Source organism: Malania oleifera, chromosome 1, assembly GCF_029873635.1.
Source record: "Malania oleifera isolate guangnan ecotype guangnan chromosome 1, ASM2987363v1, whole genome shotgun sequence".
Taxonomy (NCBI): Eukaryota; Viridiplantae; Streptophyta; class Magnoliopsida; order Santalales; family Ximeniaceae; genus Malania; species Malania oleifera.
In genome coordinates, this window is record NC_080417.1 from 134578814 (window position 1) to 134601913 (window position 23100).

The window sequence follows — 23100 nt, forward strand, 5'->3', positions numbered from 1 at the left end:
ACGCCTACAGAGAAGATATCTCAGTGCATATAGTCACTGCGCATACGACTTTCAGGATTATTTAACTGATTCGGTTTTGTGCGCACTTACATACACCAGATCTAAAACAAAGTTATAAGAGATATAGTGTCATTTAATTACCCCAACAAAATATAAATTTAAAGAATGAGTAGAACATAGAGTTATTCTGAAGAAGAAAAACCATATCCTAAAATGAAACTAGATCGTTGTTTATACAAACAAATTTAAGCATAACTTCTAATATCATAAATATGAAACTATTAAAATAGTAGTTCATATTTTAAAAATGTTAAAACTAAAATAAAATCGAAGACAGTTATATAATATTTATTAAACAATTTTTTAAAAATTTGAAACATATAACATTAATATATACTAAAGAAAGTCAATCTTTCTTGATATTTTTTAATACCAGCCTTGCCGCCTTGCTACTGTAAAAATCCTGTTCAATACTATGGATAGGAAAAGAGACCAAATTAAACACGACGGCTATATCCAATTAAAATGCAACATTCAAATGCATGCCAGACGTAGGATTACTTCTGTATTTTGTTGCCCAAGGTTTTGACCCTTGGAGCTCTGCCAAACCCCACTCAGTAAACTTGGACTAATACAACGACCGCTTGGCCACGGGGATTGGAACTGGCTACTTGAGCAATTATACAACTTTCCCATTCCCTCCCAAGCGGAAATTTTTTATCATAAAACCACAAGCTTTAAATACCCACCATCTCCTTCTGCTTATACCCACCAACTGCACGTTCAAAACCATTCCATCTCCTGCATCCTTACAGGCAAATATGGCTGCCACTCTCTTCCAACTCACAGCCATCCTTCTCACCCTTACCCTCCCAATAACATTACTAGCCTCCCCCTCTCCAGTGGCCTCTCTAATTGCTGCCGATGCTGAAGACTATGAGGAGTACTTAATTGACACTCCATTAGTCAACACCGGATCCTTAAGAGGTCGATTTATGGCGAGTATCATAAAGAAAGGTACACACTGTGAAGTTAGTAGCAACATATGCAATGGGATTTTGGCAAACAATGGTGTTAGCCTCCTTTTTTGCTGTAAGAACCATTGTCGAAATGTCCTTCAAGATAGGAACAACTGCGGGAGGTGCGGCCACAAATGTGGTTTTGGCCAACTTTGTTGTGGGGGTAAATGCACCAACGTTGGTTTTAATGCACTTCATTGTGGCAAGTGCAATAAAGCATGCAATTCAGGAGTTAAATGCGAGAAAGGTTCTTGCGGATATGCTTCATGAATACGCCAAAAGCATTTCAATGTACAAACTTTGAGTCCATGCATGGGGATTTCATTTATTTTCTTTTTTAAATTAATTTTTTTGTAATTTTAGTATGTTTGAATTTATTACACCTTAATTAGTTACATGAATACATTGATTAGTTTAATTATTGTATTGATAATAAATAAAATAAGACTAATTATATAAATTTTTTCACATGAAGTTTCATTTTTCTAAATACTAAAATAATGACAAGCATTTACAAATTTATGATTTTTCCTTTCCCCGCTTTTTTTTTTTTTTTCTACCTTTAATAGAATTATTCCCAAATTTAGATTGGTGGTGGACATTCTTGTATGATTTATGTGCTTTATATTAGGATAATACAATTACAAAGAAATCCATGCATAGATTACACATTAATTACTTTGAAAAAGTTATTAGTTAGTGTTTTTTTTTTTTTTTTTTTTTTTTGACTTGTTTCAAAGTAAGAGGAAATTTCTGTGGTTGTAGACATTTTTGGGAATTGAAGTTGTTTATAATTGATGAGTATATTTTTATATAACATCCAAATAATGTTTCAAACCTGATTGTTTAATCAAGAAGATATGGTTCATAAATTCTTCGTTGTGCTTGTGCAAATAACAATAATATCCGCCCTTTCTTTCGAAGAATTTAGAGAACTAAAAGCTTGTCCTGGAAACTTAACCAAAATAGAATGGAGCAATCAAGAGTAATGGCAGCAAGCCTAAGATAGAGACTGAAATTTGAAGATATTTCTCACAAAAATACCATGATTGCTTAAATAGAATCTTAATGATTAGATTTATATATTCTCGAAGTGTAGAAAAAGGAGCTTGAGATAGCAGAAGAACTGTTCCCTTTATCCAGCCTCAGCCTAATGGGCATCCCAATTTATCCAAGAAGAGAAAAAAAAAAATGTTATGGATAACTATTAATTACAACTAGCACTGATCTCTCTCTCTCTCTCTCTCTCTCTCTCTCTCTCTCTAACTGGATGGTTAAACTAGCCTAAAACCAAAAAAAACAAAAAACAAACATCGAATTCAAACATAAGATGAGATTGTTGAGAACACCCTCTACATCATCAAGTAAGAGTTGAAGGATGCTCGAGAAGAGGAGGTTCACCAATTGAATAGCTCTAATATTTTCCGTTTTTTATCATTTGATAAGTGCTCTTTATTAAACATTTTAAGTGCAAATATCAAAGAATATTACAAGTTGATTTTAAGGAAAAAAATTTCAAGTATAAATATTTTGGATAGTTGGTCAAAATGTTCTATTACCTATAATGGTATTTGCACAATATCTTCCTTAGTTGTACTCGTGCAAGTGGCAATTAATTCTATTTATTATGTGAAAATAAAAAACTGAGATGCAATTGTGAAACTTGCAATAACATATTTTGTAAATTTATACAAGTGTCATACTTTTTGTCCTCTTTTTTATGATTGGCACGTCAAATTAATCCATTAAGTAACGCAATTATCATTTTTGGATATGTAAGGCAATAATAAATAAGAAAATTGGAGTTGTAAGGGGTAATGATGCTTATTCAAGTTTTAATATTATATATATGCTAAACCCTTAATTGAATATGTAGAGTATAGACCAATTAATGCGACTACATGATGTATGGAAATATATTCTAATAATAATGAATAATGCTTCCCTATCTTTGAAGAGGCTCAAGTAGACTAGATTATCATTACAATAGGGGCATAAAACATACAAAATTTGAAAAATTGATCAAATGGAATTATGCCAAATCTATTGTTCGGTAATTGATTTGGTTCAATTTAGTTTTTGATTTAAAAATTAAAAATATTAAAAAATATCTTACAAACTTTGATTACTAATGATATTGAAGACTGAATTTACATTATGTTTGGAGAGGCTTTATATTTAGATTTGCATTAGATTTGGATAAGATGTAATATAAAATTGTATTAAAATTTATCTTAATCCACACATGCAAATTTAAGGTACGAAATTTGTGCTCACAAACATAGTGTAAGTAATCAACACCGGATATTTTTTTTAAAGAAAGATTAAAAAGCATTTTGCTGAGAGAATTTATTCAATTAATGGAAGATTGTGTAGAGATACAGGAAAAAAGACGAATTCTCCTAGTGAGAGCAAGCAATACCAACATCCTAGGCTGTATATGAAAGGATTATACATAAAAATATGCAGAATAGAAAACAATTTAGACAAGCTCATGCTCTACAGAGCCTACAAACTTGTGCTATACTAAAAAAGGCTACTTTGAGCACAGAGAGACACCATTGTTGCCTCAAATTCTCTGTTTTTCAAAGAATATATTTTTATTTCTTCCAACATTTCCCGACCAAGAACAATGAAGCTGCGATTTATACTTTTTAAGATTTTCATGTATCCCTTGATTTGGATGATGCCCAAATAGAGAATATCGGATTCGCAGAGAAGCATTACCCAGTCTAGTTAGAGGACTGTTAAACAAGTGTTCCAAACCCAACTGATCAATGTTCGTAGACTCTTCACTGCACTTGCACAAATAGCAATAATTAGCTAGTGTCCACAATTTCTTTTGGAGATTTTCAAGTCAAATTTTTTTCCACATAACATAACCGGAGACCTATGAGGCGATCATAGGCTTCCAAATCAGTCTAAAGTAAAGGCAGCAAGCCTGAGATAGAGACTGCAACTTGGGGAGGAAAGGAGAGAAGAGACTTAATTCAGGAGGAGCCAATCATGAAAGGAGACCAACATATGGAGTCTTCACTTTCAGAAATGATGCAAGTGGAGTACAGCAGCTTGAGAAGCTAAGGACACATTCTTGCTCCAAGCCCCTGGGGTTCCTTCTAGATGAAACATCCCAAAACATTCTGCTTCGCTCAGAGTGACCAAATCTAAGACAGAGCTTCCTTGCTGCCTGCAATGTTGTGAGTTGGGGAAAAATGTGTTTTAATGGACGATGAACTGCCAGTCTTATCTTCCCAAAATCTGGTGTTTTATGCCTCAGCAAACGTTGATTCTAGCCACTTCGCAAAAATTACTCGTACGCTAAGATCTCGACAAGGGTAGATGGAGAACATTCATCCAAGGAGTACCCACTGATACTTGGGATGAGTTTCTTCCAAAGGTTATTTTTCATTTCTCTTCATAGATCTCTTTCCAATGAGTTCACCTTATAACTCAAAAGATAAAAAAGGTTAACCCATGTTGGCTCAAACCGAGCCGATTGAAGCTTCTAATCCAAATCTTACCCAACTAATCACCATGATCTACCTAATGCTCAAGTCTTTATAAATTTTTGACAAATGAATACCGAGTTGTTAAGTCAAATAAAATGCTAGCAGAAGTCACCCTCCTAATGATTGTTGAATACCAGCCTTGGTACTGTAAAAAATCAATGCTGTTAAATTTTATGGATAGAAAAAGAGACTAAATTAAACACGATGGCTATATCCAAGCCTACATCCACTTAAAATGAACCATTCAAATGCATGCCGGCCGTAGGATTACTGCTATATCTTGTTGCCCAAGGTTTTGACCATTGGAGCTACTAATCACCATGATCTACCTGATGCTCAAGTCTTTATAAATTTTTGACCAATGAATACTTCACTCAAATAAAATACTAGCAGAAGTCACCCTCATTGTGATTGTTGAATGCCAGTCTTGGTACTGTAAAAAATCAATGTTGTTCAATTTTATGGATAGAAAAAGAGACTACATTAAACACAATGGCTATATCCAAGCCTACATCCACTCAAAATGCAACATTCAAACACATGCCGGACGTAGGATTACTGCTATATCTTGTTGCCCAAGGTTTTGACCCTTGGAGCTCTGCCAAACCCCACTCAGTAAACTTGGACTAATACAACCACCACTTGGCCTCAGGGATTGGAACTTGTTACTTGTGGGATTACAACTTTCCCATTCCCTCCCAAGAGGAAATTTTTTATCATAAGACCACAAGCTTTAAATACCCACCATCTCCATCGGCTTATACCCACCAACTGCACGTTCAAAACCATTCCATCTCCTCAGCTTTACAGGCAAGTGAAGACTTGCAGCAGTAAATATGGCTGCCACTCTCTTCCAACTCACAGTATAGAAATTTCATTTATTGTCATTTTTAAATTAATTTTTTTGTAATTTTACTAGGTTAGAATTTATTACATCTTTATTGGTTACATGAATACATTCATTGTTGTATTGATGATGAGGAAAATAAGACTAACTATATAAGTGTTTGTGCATGAAGTATCATTGTTCCAAATACTAAAATAATCCTAAGCAATTACAAATTCATGAGTTTCTTTCCTTCCTTTTTTTTTTTTATTTTTTTTTTTTACGTTGAATAGAATTATTCCTAAATTTATATTGGCGGTGAACTTCTTTATGATATTAGGATAACATAATTAAAAAGAAAACCATGCATATATGCCTCATTAATTACTTTTAAAAAAAAAATTATTACGTACAATGTTTCTTTCAACTTCTTTAAAAATAAAAGGAAATTACTATGCACTCGTTGACATTATAGGCAATTGAAGTTGTTTATAATTGACAAGTATATTTTTATATACTAGATTCATCACCCAAATATGTTTCATGCCTTCATAGACTTCGCTGTGCTTGCACAAATAGCAATAATTAGCTAGTGTCCGCCCTTTCTTTTGGAGAATTTTGAGAAATTTTTTCCTAGGAATTAAACAAAGCAAAATGGAGACCTTCATGGGGTCATCGAGTTCCAAATCAATCTAAAGTAAGAGCAGCAAGCCTGAAATAGAGACTACAATTTGGAGGGAGGAGGAAGTAAAGAGATTTAGTTTAGGAGTACGCTCTTGGGAGGAGGCCAAGATATGGACTATTCACATTAAGAACTGATGCAAGTGTAGAGTATATGAGGTTGACAAGCTAAAGGACACATTATTGCACCCCCCTTGGATTCCTTGTAAATGAAACATTCTATGCACAACATTTTGCTTTGCTCAGCAATGACCAGATTTGATACTTTAGCTACCTTGTAGGGTTGTAATATTGTGATGCAAGGGAAAATGTATTTTCGGGGATGCCGAGAGGCCTATCTATCTTCCCAAAACCTATTGCTTATGCCTCAGCCAATTTTGAATCTAGCCACTTCCCAAAGATCATCCATAGCACTAAGAATGATAACTTTCCATAACCCTTTGCTAGGAAATCCTTGGGTAAGATGGAGACTATTCCTTCACTGAGTATCCATATTTGATACTTATGATAAGATTCCTCAAGAAGCTGCCTTTTTTAGAGCTGAATCTCCATGATCATTTCACTAACAGGGCTTTATTCATCAGTTTAATACTTTAGATCCCCCGAGCACCACTATGTTTTGAAAGAAGAAGCCTTTCCCAATGCACAAGGGGGTACATAATTTAGTTGAGTTGCCTCTCCAAAAAACAAAGCTATGTTTTAGGCCTTCTAACTTGGCTGCAACTGCAGTGATATTGGGAGGACGGAGATACAGCATGTGGGGATGTTTGGCAACAAACTTTTAGTTAGAGTTACCATTCCCGTAATTTATAAATAGATCACTTTCCATGAAGCTAGCCTATTTTTAACGTTCTCAGTTATTGGCCTCAAGTACTCCTAGCTTAGTATTTTTCTCCCAAAAGGAGCCCTAGGTATGTGGATTGAAAATTTCCCAATCGGGAATTGAAGAATTCGACTAACTTCGCAGCTTGCTCCTAAACTCCAAATGGGATGAACTTGCTTTCATTAAGTCTTAAGCGACTACTATGAAACACAATAGTATACATTTGAGCGCTCTAAGCTCCTAAAAATAAATTCAATTAGACCGCCTTATTAAACTCAGTCCTTCCACTAACAGCGTGAACGTGAATGGAAATAGGTGGTCTCCTACACAAAAGCCTCTAGTGCCTAGGCAATTTGGGTTATGTGAGGGCATGATTTTTAGGTCTTAGGAAAGAATTTTTGTGAGATTTCATGAAACTCAATACCCCTTTGTATCGTACTTTGTTCAAATCTACACATGTAAATTTAATGTCTGAACTCTGAAATCTTAAACACTAGGTTAGCATTCATGAGTGATGTTCATCACTATTCTCAAGTTACATGATTGCATACTCATTTTAGTGTGCTCTCGGCACCACATATATGCAACACCATTGTCACTTATTGCACAACAAGATTTTCTTTATTGAATTCATCTGCACATTTGCCAACAAATGCACCAAACATCTTGAATGTTGGAAGAAGGTTATCCCAACTGCTCAAGTCTATTTCTTACTAATTGGTGACATCAATTTTGCAACAAATAAGTACAGAATTGAACACAAATTAAGTCATCTTAATAAAATTCAAATACTAGTAAGGGATATGAGCACAAAAGCTGAAGAACCTCACAGAATATAATTCATTTTTAAAACTTTGAATGAGGTAAATAACCAACTAAAGAAGCCTTCAGCTAGGGAAGATTATATAATTTACACAATTAAGTTTGCTGGATTTAATCCATTGACCCTGTAATTGATGTTTTGATGATACCGAAATTAATATTGTGTGGACTAGGCAGAATTGTTGAGTATGCTCATCTTAGTTGAAAAAATCTTAATTAAGTTTCACAAGAAATTAAAATTATAATTATAGTTTGACAACATGAACATCTTACAGGTCGCCTCATTAGCTCTTGGCTTTTGCTATCTATCCTCAAGATATTTTTCTAAAAGAAATACTCTAATTTCCCTAGATGGAATCTTAATGGTTAAAGTTTGAAACATCAATATATATTGGTGGTCTCAAGTTATATTCTTAATTAAAACGATAGAAAGGGGGGCTGAGACGGGGGATAAACTCTCCCCTTTATCAAGCCTCAGCCTAGTGGCCCTTGTCAAAAATAGGAAAGGATAAAAAAAAATTGCAAATTTGATCCAAAGAGAAAACTTGAATTCTCTCTCTCTCTCTCTCTCTCACACACACACACACACACAACCAGAAGGTTAAACAAGCCTAAAACCCAAAAAAAAAAAAAATTTGCATCAAACATATTATGAGAATGTTGAAAACATCATCTACATCATCAAGTAAGAGTCAAAGGATGCCTCGAAAATAAAATGAGGTTCACCAGTTGAGTAGTTTTAATATTCTCAATTTTTCTTCATTTTAAGTGCAAGTATCAAAGAATATTACAATTTGATTCCAAGGAAAGATTTTTCCATGAAGATATTTTAGAATAGTTCATTAGAATGTTCTATGGCCTATATAAGTAAAGAATATTAATATTGGCACAATATCTATCTTAATTGTACACATGCAAGTGGCAATTAGATCTATTCATTTTGGGGAAAAGAAATTCAAAATGTGATTGTGACACTCACAATGACATATTTTGTAAATTTATACAAGTGTTATGGTTTTAGTTCTCTTTTTGTGATCGGCACATCAAATTGGACCATTAAGTCACACAATTATCACTTTCAAAATACAAAGCTATAATGAATAAAATATGTGAGTTGTAAGAGGTAGTGATGTTTATTCAAATATTAATATATTTTATATGCTAAACCCTTAATTGATTGTGTAGAGTATAGACCAATTTATGCCAATACATGATGTACGGATGTAGTTATGAATAATGTTGTCAAATCTTTGAAGAGGCACAAGTTGACAAGATTGTTGCTACAATAAGGGGCATGAAACATATCAAATTTGAAGAAGTGATCAAATGGAATCAAACTATACCAAATCTATTGGTTTGGTACAATTTAGTTTAAGATTTTAAAAATAAAAAATAAAATAAAACAAACATTTAGTATGCATTAATTTCATATATATATTTTTCTACAATTTTCCTCTTTATCGATCATAGATGTGTCCACAGCTTCTTAAAATGTCGACTTTCATCTCAATTCCTCAGAGATAGTAAAATGCCATTTGATTCAACTTCAACCTCAAAAATTATTTTTCTTATTGTCTATTTTAAAAAAGACAAAAGTAGCAAAGGGCAATTTCTTTAAATGCCATTCCCCCCCCCCCCTTAAATATAATCCATTGTGATGTTCTATTATTAATTAAAATACTACAAATATAAAAGATACAATTTTTATTTTTTTTAGGTTGTGTTTAAGAGCATGGATTTCAAACCTTAGATTTGAATTTGAATTTGGATAGATTAGGTAAATTACAATAATATTTTTCATGACATCTTATTTAAATCTAATATAAACTCAATTCCAAACAACAAAGGTTTAGGGTACATAAATAAAGAGAGACTTATATAGATGGAGAACATTCATCCAAGGAGTACCCACTGATAGTTACGATGAGTTTCATCCAAAGGTTATTTTTCAAAACTTCATAGGTAACATTCTAATGAGTTCACCTTATAACTCATAAGAGAAAGATGGTTAACTCATGTTGGCTCAAACCAAGCCGATTGAAGCTTCTAATTCAAATCTTACCGAACTAATCACCTTGATCTACCTAATGCTCAAGTCTTTATAAATTTTGGACAAATGAATACCAAGTTGTTAACTCAAATAAAATGCTAGCAGAAGTCACCTTCCTTGTGATTGTTGAAAACCAGCCTTGCTACTACAAAAAATCAATGCTGTTCAATTTTATGGATAGAAAAAGAGACTAAATTAAACATGATGGCTATATCCAAGCTTACATCCACATAAAATGCAACATTCAAATGCATGCCAGACGTAGGATTACTGAATATCTTGTGGCCCAAGGTTTTGACCCATGGAGCTCTGCCAAACCCCACTCAGTAAACTTGGACTAATACAACGACCACTTGGCCTCAGGGATTGGAACTTTTTACTTGTGGGATTACAACTTTCCCATTCCCTCCCAAGAGGAAATTTATCATAAAACCACAAGTTTTAAATACCCACCATCTCCTTCGGCTTATACCAACCAACTGCACGCTCAAAACCATTCCATCTCCTGCATCTCCTCAGCCTTACAGACAAGTGAAGGCTTTCAGCAGTAAATATGGCTGCCACTCTTTTCCAACTCACAGCCATCCTTCTCACCCTTACCCTCCCTCTAACATTACTAGCCTTCCCCTCTCCAGTGGCCTCTATAATTGCTGCCAATGCTGAAGACTATGAGGAGTATGTAATTGACACTCCATTAGTCAACACCAGATCCTTAAGAGGTCGATTTATGACGAGTAGCATAAAGAAAGGTACACACTGTGAAGTTAGTAGCAACATATGCAATGGGATTTCAGCAAACAATGGTGCTAGCCTCCTTTCTTGCTGTAAAAAGCATTGTCGGAATGTCCTTCGAGATAGGAACAACTGCGGGAGGTGCGGCAATAAATGTGGTTTTGGCCAAATTTGCTGTGGGGGTAAATGCACCAACGTTGGTTTTGATGCACTTCATTGTGGCAAGTGCAACAAAGCATGCGATTCGAGAGTTAAATGCGAGAAAGGTTCTTGCGGATATGCTTCATGAATACACCAAAAGCATTATAATGTACAAACTTCGAGTCCATGCATAGAGATTTCATTTATTGTCATTTTTGAATTAATTTTTTTTGTAATTTTACTAGGTTAGAATTTATCACATCTTAATTAGTTACATGAATACATTCATTGTTGTATTGATGATGACAAAAATAAGACTAACTATATAAGTGTTTTGGCATGAAGTTTCATTATTCTAAATACTAAAATAATCCTAAGCATTAAAAAATTCATGAGTTTTCTTTCCTTCCTTAAATTTTTTTTCCCTTGAATAGAACTATTCCTAAATTTATATTGGCGGCGAACTTCTTTATGATATTTGGATAACATAATTAAAACAAAAAAATCCATGCATAGATGCTTCATTAATTACTTTTAAAAGAAAATTATTAGGTACAATGTTTCTTTCAACTTCTTTCAAAATAAGAGGAAATTACTATGCACCCGTTGACATTATAGGCAATTGAAGTTGTTTATAATTGACAAGTATATTTTTATATACTAGATTCAACACCCTAATATGTTTCATGCCTACATAGACTTCGCTGCGCTTGCACAAATAGCAATAATTAGCTAGTTCCGCCCTTTCTTTTGGAGAATTTTGAGAGTTAGAATTTTGTCCTTGGAATTAAGCAAAGCAAAATGGAGACCTTCATGGGGTCATCGGGTTCCAAATCAATCTAAAGTAAGGGCAGCAAGCCTGAAATAGAGACTACAATTTGGAGGGAGGAGGAAGTAAGGAGATTTAATATAGAAGTACGCTCTTGGGAGGAGGCCTAGAGATGGACTCTTCACATTCAGAACTGATGCAAGTGTAAAGTATATGAGGTTGAGAAGCTAAAGGACACATTCTTGCACACCCCTTGGATTCCTTGTAAATGAAACATTCTATGCACAACATTTTGCTTTGCTCAGCAATGACCAGATTTGATACTTTAGCTACCCTGTAGGGTTGTAATATTGTGATGCGAGGGAAAATTTATTTTTGGGAATGCCGAGTGCGCTAACTATCTTCCCAAAATCTAGTGCTTATGCCTCAGCCAATTTTGATTCTAGCCACTTCCTAAAGATCATCCATAGCACTAAGAATGATACCTTTCCATAACCCTTTGCTAGGAAAGCCGTGGGTAAGATGGAGTTTATTCCTTCACTGAGTATCCATATTTGATACTTATAATAAGATTCCTGCAGAAGCTGCCTTTTTTAGAGCTGAATCTCCACGATCGTCTCACTAACAGGGCCTTATTCATCAGTTTAATACTTTAGATCCCCCGAGCACCACTATGTTTTGTTAGAGGAAGCCTTTCCCAATGCACAAGGGGGTACATGATTTAGTTGAGTTGCCCCTCCAAAAAAAAATGCTATGTTTTAGGCCGTCTAACTTGGCTGCAACTGCGGTGGGATTGGAAGGACGGAAATGCAGCATGTGGGGATGTCTGGAAACAAGCTTTTAGTTAGAGATACCATTCCCATAATTGTTAAATAGATCAGTTTCCATGAGGCTAGCCTATTTTTGACATTCTCACTTATTGGCCTCAAGTACTCCTAGCTTATTTGAAAAAATCTTAATTAAGTTTCGCAAGAAATTAAAATTTTAATTAAAGTTTGACAACATGAACATCTTACAGATCTCATTAGCCCTTTGCTTTTGCTATGTATGCTCAAAATATTTTTCTAAAAATAAAATACTCAAATTTTCCTTGATCGAATCTTAAAGGTTAAAGTTTGAGACATCAATATATATTGGTGGTCACAAGTTATATTCTTAATTAAAACGATAGAAAGGGGGGTTGAGACGGGAGATAAACTATCCCCTTTATCAAGCCTCAGCCTAGTGGCCCATACCAAAAATAGGAAAGGATAAAAAAATTGCAAATTTGATGCAAACAGAAAACTTGAATTCTCTCTCTCCCATCAATATATATTGGTGGTCACAAGTTATATTCTTAATTAAAACGATAGAAAGGGGGGTTGAGACGGGAGATAAACTATCCCCTTTATCAAGCCTCAGCCTAGTGGCCCATACCAAAAATAGGAAAGGATAAAAAAATTGCAAATTTGATGCAAACAGAAAACTTGAATTCTCTCTCTCCCCCCCCCCCCCCCCCACACACACACACACACACACACACACACAACTAGAAGGTTAAACTAACCTAAAACCCAAAAAAAATATGCATTAAACATAATGTGAGAATGCTGAAAACACCATCTACTTCATCAAGTAAGAGTTAAAGGATGCCTCGAAAATAAAAGGAGGTTCACCAGTTGAGTAGTTCTAATATTCTCCACTTTTCATCGGTTTAAGAGCAAGTATCAAAGAATATTACAATTTGATTCCAAGGAAAGATTTTTCAATGAAGATATTTTGGAATAGTTAATTAGAATTTTCTATGGCCTATATAAGTAAAGCATATTAATATTGGCACAATATCTTCCTTAATTGTAAACATGCAAGTGGCAATTAGATTTATTCATTTTTGGGAAAAGAAATTCAAAATGTGATTGTGACACTCACAATGACATATTTTGTAAATTTATACAAGTGTTATGGTTTTAGTTCTTTTTTGTGATTGGCACATCAAATCAGACCATTAAGTCACACAATTATCACTTTCAAAATACAAGGCTATAATGAATAAAATATGTGAGTTGTAAGAGGAAGTGATGTTTATTCAAATATTAATATATTTTATATGCTAAACCCTTAATTGAATGTGTAGAGTATAGACCAATTTATGCCAATACATGATGTGTGGATACAATTATGAATAATGTTGTCATATCTTTGAAGAGGCACAAGCTGACAAGATTGTTGCTACAATAAGGGGCATGAAACATATCAAATTTGAAGAAGTGATCAAATGGAATCAAACTATATCAAATCTATTGGTTCAGTTTAATGTAGTTTAAGATTGTTTTTCAAAAAAGTTAAACATTTGTATGCATTTTGGTTTCATATTTTTTTTTTCTACCATTTTCTTCTTTATCGATTCTAGATGTGTCCAAAGCTTTTTCAAATGTAAACTTTCATCTCAATTCCTCAGCAACAGTAAAATGTCATTTGATTCAACTTCAACCTCAAAAATTATTTTTCTTATTGTCTAATTTAAAAAATACAAAAATAGTTAAGGGCAATTCCTTTAAATGCCATTTTTCCCCCTAATATAATACATTGTGATGTTCTATTTTCCAATTAAAATACTACAAATATAAAACATACGATTTTTTTTTTTTTATGTTCAGTTTGAGAGCATGGATTTCACACCTCAGACTTGGATTTGAATTTGGATAGATTAGGCAAATTACAATACAACTTTCCATGACATCTTATTTAAATTAATCTAACATAAATTCAATTCCAAGCAACATAGGTTTAGGGGGTACATAAATATAGAGACTTATATGGATGGAGAACATTCATCCAAGGACTACCCACTGATACTTAGGATGAGTTTCTTCCAAAGGTTAATTTTCTAAACATCATAGAAAACTTTCTAATGAGTTCACCTTATAACTCAGACGAGGAAAAAGGTTAACCCATGTTCGCTCAAACCGAGCCGATTGAAGCTTCTTATTCAAATCTTACCCAACTAATCACCTTGATATACCTAATGCTCAAGTCTTTATAAAGTTTTCACAAATGAATACCGAGTAGTCAAGTCAAACAAACTGCTAGCAGAAGTCACCCTCCTTGTGATTGTTGAATGCCAGCCTTTGTACTGTCAAAAATCAATGCTGTTCAATTTTATGGATAGAAAAAGAGACTAAATTAAACACGATGGCTATATCCAAGCCTACATCCACTTAAAATACAACATTCAAACGCATGCCGGATGTAGGATTACTGCTATATCTTGTTGCCCAAGGTTTTGACCTCAACATGGACTAATACAATGACAACTTGGCCTCAGGGATTGGAACTTGTTACTTGGGGGATTACAACATTCTCATTCCCTCCCAAGAGGAAATTTTTTATCATAAAACCAAACGCTTTAAATACCCACCACCTCCTTCAGCTTATACCCACCAACTGCACGTTCAAAACCATTCCATCTCCTGCATCTCCTCAACCTTACAGGCAAGTAAATATGGCTGCCACTCTCTTCAACCTCACAGCCATCCTTCTCACCCTTACCCTCCCTCTAACATTACTAGCCTCCCCCTCTCCAATGGCCTCTCTAATTGCAGCCGATGCTGAAGACTATGAGGAGTACATAATCGACACACCATTAGTCAACACCGGATCCTTAAGAGGTCAATTTATGGCGAGTATCATAAAGAAAGGTACACACTGTGATGTTACTAGCAACATATGCAATGGGATTTCGGCAAACAATGGTGCTAGCCACCTTTTTTGCTGTAAGAAGCATTGTCGGAATGTCCTTTGAGATAGGAACAACTGCGGGAGGTGCGGCCATAAATGTGGTTTTAGCCAACTTTGTTGCGGGGGTAAATGCACCAATGTTCGTTTTGATGCACTTCATTGCGGCAAGTGCAACAAAGCATGCGATTTGGGAGTTAAATGCGAGAAAGGTTTTTGCGGATATGCTTCATGAATGCACCAAAAGCATTTCAATGTACAAACTTCGAGTCCATGCAAAGAGATTTCATTTTTTGTCATTTTTAAATTAATTTTTATGTAATTTTACTAGGTTAGAATTTACTACATCTTAATTAGTTGCATGAATACATTCATTGTTGTATTGATGACAAGGAAAATAAGACTAACTATATAAGTGTTTTTGCATGAAGTTTCATTATTCTAAATACTAAAATAATCCTAAGCATTTACAAATTCACGAGTTTTCTTTCCTCGCTTAATCTTTTTTTTTTTTTTTTTTACCTTGAATAGATTTATTCCTAAATTTCTATTCACTGCGAACTTCTTTATGATATTAGGATAACATAATTAAAAAGAAATCCATGCATAGATGCCTCATTAATTACTTTTAAAAGAAAATTATTAGGTACAATGTTTCTTTCAACTTCTTTCAAAATAAGAGGAAATTACTATGCACTCGTTGACATTTTAGGCAATTGAAGTTGTCTATAATAGAAGAGTACATTTTTATATAAAAGATTCAACACCCAAATATGTTTCAGGCCTTCATAGACTTCGCTGCACTTGCACAAATGGCAATAACTAGCTAGTGTCCGCGCTTTCTTTTGGAGAATTTTGAGAGCCATAATTTTTTCCTAGGAATTAAACAAAGCAAAATGGAGACCATCATGGGGTCATCTGGTACCAAATCATCTAAAGTAAGGGCAGCAAGCCTGAAATAGAGACTACAATTTGGAGGGAGGAGGAAGTAAGGAGATTTAACTTAGGAGTACGCTCTTGGGAGGAGGCCAAGATATGGACTCTTCACATTCAGAACTGATGCAAGTGTAGAGTATATGAGGTTGAGAAGCTAAAGGACACATTCTTGCACGCCCCTTGGATTCCTTGTAAATGAAACATTCTATGCACAACATTTTGCTTTGCTCAGCAATGACCAGATTTGATACTTTAGCTACCTTGTAGGGATGTAATATTGTGATGCGAGAGAAAATGTATTTTCGAGGATGCCGAGAGGCCTATCTATCTTCCCAAAATCTAGTGCTTATGCCTCAGCCAATTTTGATTCTAGCCACTTCCCAAAGATCATCCATAGCACTAAGAATGATACCTTTCCATAACCCTTTGCTAGGAAAGCCTTGGGTAAGATGGAGACTATTCCTTCATTGAGTATCCATATTTGATGCTTATGATAAGATTCCTGTAGAAGCTGCCTTTTTTAGAGCTGAATCTCCATGAACGTTTCACTAACAGGGCCTTATTCATCAGTTTAATACTTTAGATCCCCCGAGCACCAGAATGTTTTGTTAGAGGAAGCCTTTCCCAATGCACAAGGGGGTACATGATTTAGTTGAGTTGCCCCTCCAATAAAAAAAGGCTATGTTTTAGGCCGTCTAACTTGGCCACAACTGCGGTGGGATTGGGAGGACGGAGATGCAGCATGTGGGGATGTCTGGCAACAAGCTTTTAGTTAGAGATACCATTCCCATAATTGTTAAATAGATCAGTTTCCATGAGGGCTAGCCTATTTTTGACGTTCTCACTTATTGGCCTCAAGTACTCCTAGCTTAGTATTTTTCTCCCAAAAGGAGCCCTACGTATGTGGATTGAAAATTTCCCAATGGGGAATTGAAGATTTCGACTAACTTTGCAGCTTGCTCCGCAACTCCAAAGTGGATGAACTTGTTTTCATTAAGTCTTAAGCGGCTACTATGAAACAATAGTATACATTTGAGCACTCTAAGCTCCTAAAAATAAATTCAATTAGACCGCCTTATTAAGCTGAGTCCTTCCACTAACAGCGTGAACGTGATGTGTGGATACAATTATGAATATTGCCGTCATATCTTTGAAGAGGCACAAGTTGACATGATTGTTGCTACAATAAGGGACATGAAACATATCAAATTTGAAGAAGTGGTCAAATGAAATCAAACTATACCAAATCTATTAGTTCGGTTTCATTTAGTTTAAGATTTTTTTAAAAAAAATTAAACATTTTGTATGCATTTTAGTTTCATATACTTTTTTTTTTCTACCATTTTCTTCTTTATAGATTCTAGATGTGTCCAAAGCTTTCTAAAATGTCTACTTTCATCTCAATTCCTCAGCGATAGTAAAATGTCATTTGATTCCACTTCAACCTCAAAAATTATTTTTCTTATTGTCTAATTTAAAAAATACAAAAATAGCAAAGAGCAATTTCTTTAAATGCCATTTCTCCCCCTAATATAATACATTGGGATGTTCTATTTTCCAATTAAAATACTACAAATATAAATCATACGATTTTTAATTTTTTTTTTTTATGTTCTGTTTGACAGCATGGATTTCACACCTCAGATTTGGATTTGGATTTGAATTTGGATGGATTAGGCAAATTACAATACAATTTTGCATGACATCTTATTTAAATCTAATATAAATTCAATTCCAAACAACATAGGTTTAGGGTACATAAATATAAAGACTTATATGGATGGAGAACATTCATCCAAGGACTACCCACTGATACTTAGGATGAGTTTCTTCCAAAGGTTAATTTTTTAAACTTCATAGAAAACTTTCTAATGAGTTCACCTTATAACTCAGACGAGGAAAAAGGTTAACCCATGTTCGCTCAAACCGAGCCGATTGAAGCTTCTTATTCAAATCTTACCCAACTAATCACCTTGATATACCTAATGCTCAAGTCTTTATAAAGTTTTCACAAATGAATACCGAGTAGTTAACTCAAAAAAAATGCTAGCAGACGTCAACCTTCTTGTGATTGTTGAATGCCAGCCTTTGTACTGTAAAAAATCAATGCTGTTCAATTTTATGGATAGAAAAAGTGACTAAATTAAACACGATGGCTATATCCAAGCCTACATCCACTTAAAATACAACATTCAAACGCATGCCGGATATAGGATTACTGCTATATCTTGTTGCCCAAGGTTTTGACCTTTGGAGCTCTGCCAAACCCCACTCAGTCAACATGGACTAATACAATGACCACTTGGCCTCAGGGATTGGAACTTGTTACTTGTGGGATTACAACTATCCCATTCCCTCCCAAGAGGAAATTTTTTATCACAAAACCAAACGCTTTAAATACCCACCACCTCCTTCAGCTTATACCCACCAACTGCACGTTCAAAACCATTCCATCTCCTGCATCTCCTCAGCCTTACAGGCAAGTGAAGGCTTTCAGCAGTAAATATGGCTGCCACTCTCTTCAACCTCACAGCCATCCTTCTCACCCTTACCCTCCCTCTAACATTACTAGCCTCCCCCTCTCCAATGGCCTCTCTAATTGCTGCCGATGCTGAAGATTATGAGGAGTACATAATTGACACTCCATTAGTCAACACCGGATCCTTAAGAGGTCGATTTATGGCGAGTATCATAAAGAAAGGTACACACTGTCATGTTACTAGCAACATATGCAATGGGATTTCGGCAAACAATGGTGCCAGCCACCTTTTTTGCTGTAAGAAGCATTGTCGGAATGTCCTTCGAGATAGGAACAACTGCGGGAGGTGTGGCCATAAATGTGGTTTTAGCCAACTTTGTTGCAGGGGTAAATGCACCAATGTTGGTTTTGATGCACTTCATTGCGGCAAGTGCAACAAAGCATGCGATTTGGGAGTTAAATGCGAGAAAGGTTCTTGCGGATATGCTTCATGAATGCACCAAAAGCATTTCAATGTACAAACTTCGAATCCATTGAAAGAGATTTTATTTATTGTCACTCTTAAATTAATTTTTATGTAATTTTACTAGGTTAGAATTTACTACATCTTAATTAGTTACATGAATACATTCATTGTTGTATTGATGATGAGGAAAATAAGACTAACTATATAAGTGCTTTTGCATGAAGTTTCATTATTCTAAATACTAAAATAATCCTAAGCATTTACAAATTCATGAGTTTTCTTTCCTTGCTTAATTTTTTTTTTCTTTTACCTTGAATGGAATTATTCCTAAATTTATATTCACGGCGAACCTGTTTATGATATTAGGATAACATAATTAAAAAGAAATCCAAGCATAGATGCCTCATTAATTACTTTTAAAAGAAAATTATTAGGTACAATGTTTCTTTCAACTTCTTTCAAAATAAGAGGAAATTACTATGCACTCGTTAAAATTTTAGGCAATTTAAGTTTTTTATAATTTACAAGTATATTTTTATATACTAGATTCAACACCCAAATATGTTTCATGCCTTCATAGACTTCGCTGCGCTTGCACAAATAGCAATAACTAGCTAGTGTCCGTGCTTTCTTTTGGAGAATTTTGAGAGTTAGAATTTTGCCCTAGGAATTAAACAAAGCAAAATGGAGACCTTCATGGGGTCATCGGGTTCCAAATCAATCTAAAGTAAGGGCAGCAGGCCTGAAATAGAGTCTACAATTTGGAGGGAGGAGGAAGTAACGGGATTTAATTTAGGAGTACGCTCTTGGGAGGAAGCCAAGATATGGACTCGTCAAATTCAGAACTGATGCAAGTGTAGAGTATATGCGGTTGAGAAGCTAAAGGACACATTCTTGCACGCCCCTTTGATTCCTTGTAAATGAACATTCTATGCACAACATTTTGCTATGCTCAGCAATGACCAGATTTGATACTTTAGCTACCTTGTAGGGTTGTAATATTGTGATGCGAGAGAAAATGTATTTTCGAGGATCCCGAGAGGCCCATCTATCTTCCCAAAATCTAGTGCTTATGAACCAGCCAATTTTGATTCTAGCCACTTCCCAAAGATCATCCATAGCACTAAGAATGATACCTTTTCTAGGAAAGCCTTGGGTAAGATGGAGACTATTCCTTCATTGAGTATCCATATTTGATACTTATGATAAGATTCCTGCAGAAGCTGCCTTTTTTAGAGCTGAATCTCCATGAACGTTTCACTAACAGGGCCTTCTTCATCAGTTTAATACTTTAGATCCCCCGAGCACCAGGATGTTTTGTTAGAGGAAGCCTTTCCCAATGCACAAGGGGGTACATGATTTAGTTGAGTTGCACCTCCAATAAAAAAAGGTTACGTTTCAAGCCGTCTAACTTGGCCGCAACTGCGGTGGGATTGGGAGGACGGAGATGCAGCATGTGGGGATGTCTGGCAACAAGCTTTTAGTTAGAGATACCATTCCCATAATTGTTAAATAGATCAGTTTCCATGAGGCTAGCCTATTTTTGACGTTCTCACTTATTGGCCTCAAGTACTCCTAGCTTAGTATTTTTCTCCCAAAGGAGCCCTACGTATGTGGATTGAAAATTTCCCAATGGGGAATTGAAGATTTCGACTAACTTTGCAGCTTGCTCCGCAACTCCAAAGTGGATGAACTTGTTTTCATTAAGTCTTAAGCGGCTACTATGAAACAATAGTATACATTTGAGCACTCTAAGCTCCTAAAAATAAATTCAATTAGACCGCCTTATTAAGCTGAGTCCTTCCACTAACAGCGTGAACGTGATGTGTGGATACAATTATGAATATTGCCGTCATATCTTTGAAGAGGCACAAGTTGACATGATTGTTGCTACAATAAGGGACATGAAACATATCAAATTTGAAGAAGTGGTCAAATGAAATCAAACTATACCAAATCTATTAGTTCGGTTTCATTTAGTTTAAGATTTTGTTAAAAAAAATTAAACATTTTGTATGCATTTTAGTTTCATATACTTTGTTTTTTCTACCATTTTCTTCTTTATAGATTCTAGATGTGTCCAAAGCTTTCTAAAATGTCAACTTTCATCTCAATTCCTCAGCGATGGTAAAATGTTATTTGATTCCACTTCAACCTCAAAAATTATTTTTCTTATTGTCTAATTTAAAAAATACAAAAATAGCAAAGAGCAATTTCTTTAAATGCCATTTCTCCCCCTAATATAATACATTGGGATGTTCTATTTTCCAATTAAAATACTACAAATATAAATCATACGATTTTTAATTTTTTTTTTTTTATGTTCTGTTTGACAGCATGGATTTCACACCTCAGATTTGGATTTGGATTTGAATTTGGATGGATTAGGCAAATTACAATACAATTTTGCATGACATCTTATTTAAATCTAGTATAAATTCAATTCCAAACAACATAGGTTTAGGGTACATAAATATAAAGACTTATATGGATGGAGAACATTCATCCAAGGACTAACCACGATACTTAGGATGAGTTTCTTCGAAAGGTTAATTTTTTAAACTTCATAGAAAACTTTCTAATGAGTTCACCTTATAACTCAGATGAGGAAAAAGGTTAACCCATGTTCGCTCAAACCGAGCCAATTGAAGCTTCTTATTCAAATCTTACCCAACTAATCACCTTGATATACCTAATGCTCAAGTCTTTATAAAGTTTTCACAAATGAATACCGAGTAGTTAAGTCAAACAAAATGCTAGCAGAAGTCACCCTCCTTGTGATTGTTGAATGCCCAGCCTTTGTACTGTAAAAAATCAATGCTGTTCAATTTTATGGATAGAAAAAGTGACTAAATTAAACACGATGGCTATATCCAAGCCTACATCCACTTAAAATACAACATTCAAATGCATGCGGGACGTAGGATTACTGCTATATCTTGCTGCCCAAGGTTTTGACCTTTGGAGCTCTGCCAAACCCCACTCAGTCAACATGGACTAATACAACGAACACTTGCCCTCAGGATTGGAACTTGTTACTTGTGGGATTACAACTTTCCCATTCCCTCCCAAGAGGAAATTTTTTATCAAAAAACAACAAGCTTTAAATACCCACCATCTCCTTCGGCTTATACCCACGAACTTCACGTTCAAAACCATTCCATCTCCTGCATCTCCACAGCCTTCCAGGCAAGTGACGGCTTTTAGCAGTAAATATGGCTGCCACTCTCTTCCAACTGACAGCCATCCTTCTCACCTTTACCCTCCCTCTAACATTACTAGCCTCCCCCTTTCCAATGGCCTCTCTAATTGCTGCCGATGCTGAAGACTATGAGGAGTACGTAATTGACACTCCATTAGTCAACACCGGATCCTTAAGAGGTCGATATATGGCAAGTATCATGAAGAAAGGTACACACTGTGAAGTTAGTAGCAACAAATGCAATGGGATTTTGGCAAACAACGGTGCTAGCCTCCTTTTCTGCTGTAAGAAGCATTGTCGGAATGTCCTTCGAGATAGGAACAACTGCGGGAGGTGCGGCCATAAATGTGGTTTTGGCCAACTTTGTTGTGGGGGTAAATGCACCAACGTTGGTTTTGATGCACTTCATTGTGGCAAGTGTAACAAAAAATGCGATTCGGGAGTTAAATGCGAGAAAGGTTCTTGCGGATATGCTTCATGAATGCACCAAAAGCATTTCAATGTATAAATTTCGAGTCCATGCATAGAGATTTCATTTATTGTTATTTTTAAATTAATTTTTACGTAATTTTACTAGGTTAGAATTTACTACATCTTTATTAGTTACATGAAGACATTCATTGTTGTATTGATGATGAGGAAAATAAGACTAACTATATAAGTGTTTTTGCATGAAGTTTCATTATTCTAAATACTAAAATAATCCTAAGCATTTGAAAATGCATAAGTTTTCTTTCCTTGCTTAATTTTTTTTTTTTTTACCTTGAATAGAATTATTCCTAAATTTATATTGGCGGTGAACTTCTTTATGATATTAGGATAACATAATGCAAAAGAAATCCATGCATGGATGCCTCATTAATTACTTTTTAAAGAAAATTATTAGGTACAATGTTTCTTTCAACTTCTTTCAAAATAAGAGGAAATTACT

General features: G+C 34.9%; 2 protein-coding genes across 2 annotated transcripts; both read left to right on the plus strand.

Annotated features, from left to right (window-relative positions):
• The first annotated feature begins 821 nt into the window (after window positions 1-821).
• Window positions 822-1289, plus strand: LOC131149170 (protein GRIM REAPER-like). The gene has a single exon (XM_058099347.1). The coding sequence runs from the start codon at window positions 822-824 to the stop codon at window positions 1287-1289; it is 468 nt and encodes a 155-aa protein (XP_057955330.1).
• Window positions 1290-22182: 20893 nt separating this feature from the next.
• LOC131149176 (protein GRIM REAPER-like) lies at window positions 22183-22650 on the plus strand. Its single transcript, XM_058099361.1, has one exon. It carries the CDS (start codon window positions 22183-22185, stop codon window positions 22648-22650), a length of 468 nt encoding a protein of 155 aa, XP_057955344.1.
• Window positions 22651-23100: the final 450 nt, after the last annotated feature.